The 4,857-nt window shown below is 40.5% G+C and overlaps 1 protein-coding gene across 7 annotated transcripts in view; it reads right to left on the bottom strand.

The window, feature by feature from the left end:
• Positions 1-4,857, bottom strand: part of grip2b (glutamate receptor interacting protein 2b) — a 375,168-nt gene that overhangs the window by 59,895 nt on the left and 310,416 nt on the right. For 3 of the 7 annotated variants that reach the window (XM_032514881.1, XM_032514885.1, XM_032514883.1), the window contains exons 3-6: positions 4,602-4,737; positions 3,458-3,603; positions 1,894-1,980; positions 493-568 (exon numbers count right to left, since the gene is read on the bottom strand). In XM_032514881.1, coding sequence (XP_032370772.1) covers positions 493-568; positions 1,894-1,980; positions 3,458-3,603; positions 4,602-4,737 — 445 coding nt within the window. The remainder of the gene's footprint in view (positions 1-492; positions 569-1,893; positions 1,981-3,457; positions 3,604-4,601; positions 4,738-4,857) is intronic. The other 4 variants (XM_032514882.1, XM_032514886.1, XM_032514884.1 and 1 more) reach the window with 3 other exon arrangements.

Consider the following 4,857-nt stretch of genomic DNA (forward strand, 5'->3'; position numbering starts at 1 on the left):
AGCTGTTCAACGTCGAGTTCCTCCTGACCGCAAGTTTCCCCAGTCTGCGTTTTTCTGTCTGTGGTCCTGCCCTCCCTGTGATCCTCTCCTTATTATCCCTCGTGAGTGTTCCTTGCAGAGTTTTCCCGTTTGTTATCGCCATCCCCTGTGCCTGTTTTGGTTTTTGGAACTTTTGGATTTTTTGCCTCTTTGTGTTACCAATAAAGCCGTGCTGAAGCTTCCTCCTGCCTGCTGCCTATTGCATTTGGGTCCTCACCTCACCCCTCACCGTAACAATTTCCCATTTTATTGGGATCAATATCTGTCTATCTATCCATCTCATGTGTAGGCGGGTTTAGGGAAAGAATACCAGTGAAAGCCAATCAGAGGAAGAATAGGGGGGAGGGCACGATGCACGTCCTTTGGAGTCGACACACCTATCGGAGCCGATCTTGCATCTACCCAGTACTGTATGTGCGGATTTGTGGTTGCATGGGTGAGCAGTCAGTCTACCTGTCTGCAGGACCACCCGGCCGGACGTAGGTGACCACTAGGGGGCGGGACTTGTGCCAGTCCTCATGGATACCGCCTGCAAGAAGAGTATGCTGAAGTTTAAAGCCAATCACACTAAACACTGGACTCATATGACTAGAAACCTTTACTCTCTTTATGTACTTTATCACAGAAAGGAGTTTATTTCTTTAGCCGCTGATTTTTATTGGCATTGTACAAAGCATCAGGTAAACAACATTTTGAGACTAAATCAAGACTAATTCTTACAGAAATATAATGTGAATAAAAATAGATACAAAATAAAAGAAACAAACACTAAAATGACAGATACAATACATACAAATATAGATAAATAAATAACCAAAGACTCAAGTCAGAGGATTCTGGGGATTTCATCTTATGTAACCAATTCAGATCTTTGAGGAAAGGTCAAAAATTAGGAAGTGAATTAGAAACGTACTGTGTGTGAATATATAATTTGACGTATTGAATAATGACATTTATTCAATTTTGAAGAACGCTATTTTTTAATCATTTATTCATTTTGTATGTTGGTCAAAATGATGTCACTGTATCCATTGTACTGTAACACTGTTTCCAACTTCATGGGATCGTTCTGAAAACTCTCCTTTAAAGGTGCTGTAGGTTGGATTTGGAAGATCCAGGACTTGTCAGTCCCTCCCCCCCTTTCTGCTGAAGCCCAACACTTCCAAGCCCCTCCTGCCCTGATTGGTGCATCTAAACAGGGAGCCGTGGATTTTTGCAAATTGCACCACATGCCGTAGGCGGTGCCAGAGGAGCTGTATGTTGTTTTTTTTTGTTTTTTTTAAATGACCTGCTTTATGTAGTTGTACTAAAACATAGGGTCAGTTTCAGCTAATGTGATAGAAAGTTTAAGTCTTAACTACTGCACCTTTAAGAAAACCTTGACATCTGAGGCCAATGAGAAAGATTTAATCAGTGTGTTCAAATCCAGATGACCTAAAAAATCCAAACCATGAAGGGGATTTTTTCCTAACTTTCAATTTTATTTTGTATCTGTCCTATAATGATGGAAGACGGCAGATTTTTGCCAATCACAGGTCATTTTAGAGAGCGTTTCTATTGGGAGAGGGGAGAGCTGAAGGAAGAGGTCTCACTCTAATTTATTTTCACCCACTGCAGCTTTAATGGAAAAAACTACAACAGATAAACCACCGTAGCCTTCAGGTTAGCCATTAGTCTTTTAGGTGTGCCATGTTAGCCGCGTGACATCAACTTTTCCAGCTTTCTTTTCTTTTTCTAATGAAATAAGTGTTGCAATAAGGCAGGGGAGTCTTTTCATTGAGTGACAGCATTCCATCCTGGTGCCAATGTCAATCATATATTTCCCTAAACACACAGTCTTTCACTGATGGTTACCTCTCATGACGAAACCAAAGCTGTTCCCCTCTTTGTGCAAACAGATGTCGATTGTCTTTGATATAACCCCTGAGGTGCTGTCTGGTGCTTCGAGAGGGAGGGAGAGAGAGAAAGAGAGCGACAGAGAGAGACAGAAAGAGAGGTCATTTATTTTAGTGAAAGGATTTATGCTGCAGCTGTTGACTATTTCTGCTCCATGATGAAACATCTAATACAGCAAAATAAAAGGAGGACTAATGACTCACTACAATGAGATAATGCCATGCTATTACAACACTACAAGAAATACATGTTTTTAATGTAAATTGCTCCTGAATGCCTATGATCTCTTTTACTGCGATTACTGGGGATACCAATGCAATTCTGTCATGTTAAAAGGCAGTATGATAAATCAAAATACATATGTATACATATTTTATATATCTATATATATATATATGTATATAGATATATAAAACCAAGGCAAGGGGGTGGTGCTGTGGGTGTGTTGCTGCAGGTACCAGGGATACAGTGAGATAGTTTGAGCAATAGATCCAAGAGTTTAAAGACTTTTCATAGGAGGAAACACTGTGTATCATACTTTGAGTGGGAAGTCAAAGCGACAATCGTTTTATCCTCATGATTGTCTTGCATCTGAAAAACCTTTTTCTTCTTTTGCCCGATGAATGAGGACCCTTGCCCTTACCAAGAGTGCTCTCATTGAAATGAATGAGGAGGCTGTTTTTTTCCAGCTCAGTATCATGAGAACTACATTGAATAATTACGAATCTCACTATTTTCATTGTGATTTGTTTGTGTCGGGATCAACCACAGTTCATTTTACGGGATAATCGGCAGAACATCTGGCACAGCACCGCCAGATGCTGGGCGGGATGTCCTGAGGACGTTCAGTGGGATGTCCCTCACCTTCCACTCTAACCCCTTCTGGGAAAATGACGTCCAACAATGCATCCAGCTAATTTAAGTAGCTCACGTTACTGTATTTTGAACAGTTAACGTCACTTAATATTGTACGTGACGTTTTCTTTTGCGCGTCGCAAATGTCCAAAACAAGTTCCTTCCCAAGACTGTTTTGCAAAGCGGGTTTAAAGAAATTCAAACAACCCAAAGCTTTTTTTTCCTACTCTCGATTGTATATGTATATGTAGCAATACTTTTTTCACAGTGCAATGCAATGCACACATGGCCAAAGCGGTTATTAAAGCAATGTACAGAAAAGCTCCGATTGCACACAAAGGGAGTGTGAATTCATTCTCTGCGAAGGAGGCTATTGCTATTGCTCCATTTATCTTTACATAGCAAATATTTGTTTGCTATTATGTAATTGTTCTAAATTTTGAATACAGCTAATTTCACATTTATTTTGTAATAAAGAGCTTTTTGCAAATAGGGTTGCGTTTTTCACACTATGCTACTGTCAATATAAATACAGCTATATAAATACAGCACATTTACATTTACATTTACATTTACATTCAATCTCAACCTCACTGAAGCTGTTACTTTATGACCATAGAGCCATGTGAATGTATGAGTATGGAGCCAAACTAATAAGCACATGTACCTGTAGGGGGCAGTTCATACTCCACCTCCAGCAGAACTCTCTCTCCTACGTTCTTCAGTAAGCTGATGATCTCTTCGTGCCGCAGTTTGGTCAGGTTGATACCGTTTACTGACTTGATGTAGTCACCGACATTTAGCTGGTCACTCCTGCAGAAAAGGGAAATAGATACATTGTTTAGAAAATGTGTCTCTTACACTGTAAGACAAGTTCATTTTTCCTTATTCTTTATTTTATAAAGGACAACACACATTAATTAACACTTCTGTAAATGGGCCAGTGTTAACCAGCCGGCTAATGTTCAACTGTAGTCCTTTGGCCAAAACTTCCAAGCATTATATGGGTTGTTTTATTACAGATTATCAAGAAATCAATATTAGGTATTTAGATAGGACATCACTCGAGCTGCTGTGTCCAAAAGTCACTGGTATACACCAATTAGCAAAAAAGAGACTTCAGATACAGTATTGGGGGACCACTAAGATCTATATAAAAGAGACTTCAGATACAGTATTAGGGACCACTAAGGCCTATATAAAAGAGACTTCAGATACAGTATTAGGGGACCACTAAGGTCTATATAAAGAGACTTCAGATACAGTATTAGGGGACCACTAAGGCCTATATAAAAGAGACTTCAGATACAGTATTAGGGACCACAAAGGCCTACATGAAAGAGACTTCAGACACAGTATTAGGGGACCACTAAGGTCTATATACAAGAGGACTCAGGAGACAGGATTAGGTGACACTCCCAAGGTCTATTACCCAAGCCAGACTTCAGATACAGTATTAGGGACCACTAAGGTCTATATAAAGGGAGGAGGTTCGGGATGAAGGGAGGGGTGTCATAAAACACAGGGCTTTTAAGCGGGGGAGTGGAGTTTTTTTCCTGGAAGAAGTCAAGGGGGAAACACAATACTTCTACCCAGGAAACAAGTGTTACCCTTGTTTTAATTTAAACCACTATCTTTTTTTCTGAACTTAACAACTCATTTTGATAAAAAACCTAACATCCAGCCTACTGTTGGATAAACTGAAAGCAACGTCACCAGCAACTATTGTCATGCTAATTTTGTTTTTAACTTATCAAACAAAATATCATATGAGTGAATGCGTTATTCTTCTTTATCGGTGTTGCACCCACCTAGCCGCCAGTCCACCAGGCCGTAGGTTCGACACCCGCGGTTTCCCATCCTTGTCGGTTCCTCCCGAGATGGTGAGGCCCAGTGTGCTGCCTTCTTTCTTCACCAGCTCCACCATGGTCACCCCCCGCAGAGCTTCTAACCAAAACCACACAGACACATAAACACACACACACACACACACACACACACACACACACAATAGGGAAAGAGAAGGATGTAACCACACAGGGACGTGCACACAGACAAACACACACT

This window comes from Etheostoma spectabile, chromosome 4 (assembly GCF_008692095.1).
Source record: "Etheostoma spectabile isolate EspeVRDwgs_2016 chromosome 4, UIUC_Espe_1.0, whole genome shotgun sequence".
NCBI classification, from domain to species: Eukaryota; Metazoa; Chordata; class Actinopteri; order Perciformes; family Percidae; genus Etheostoma; species Etheostoma spectabile.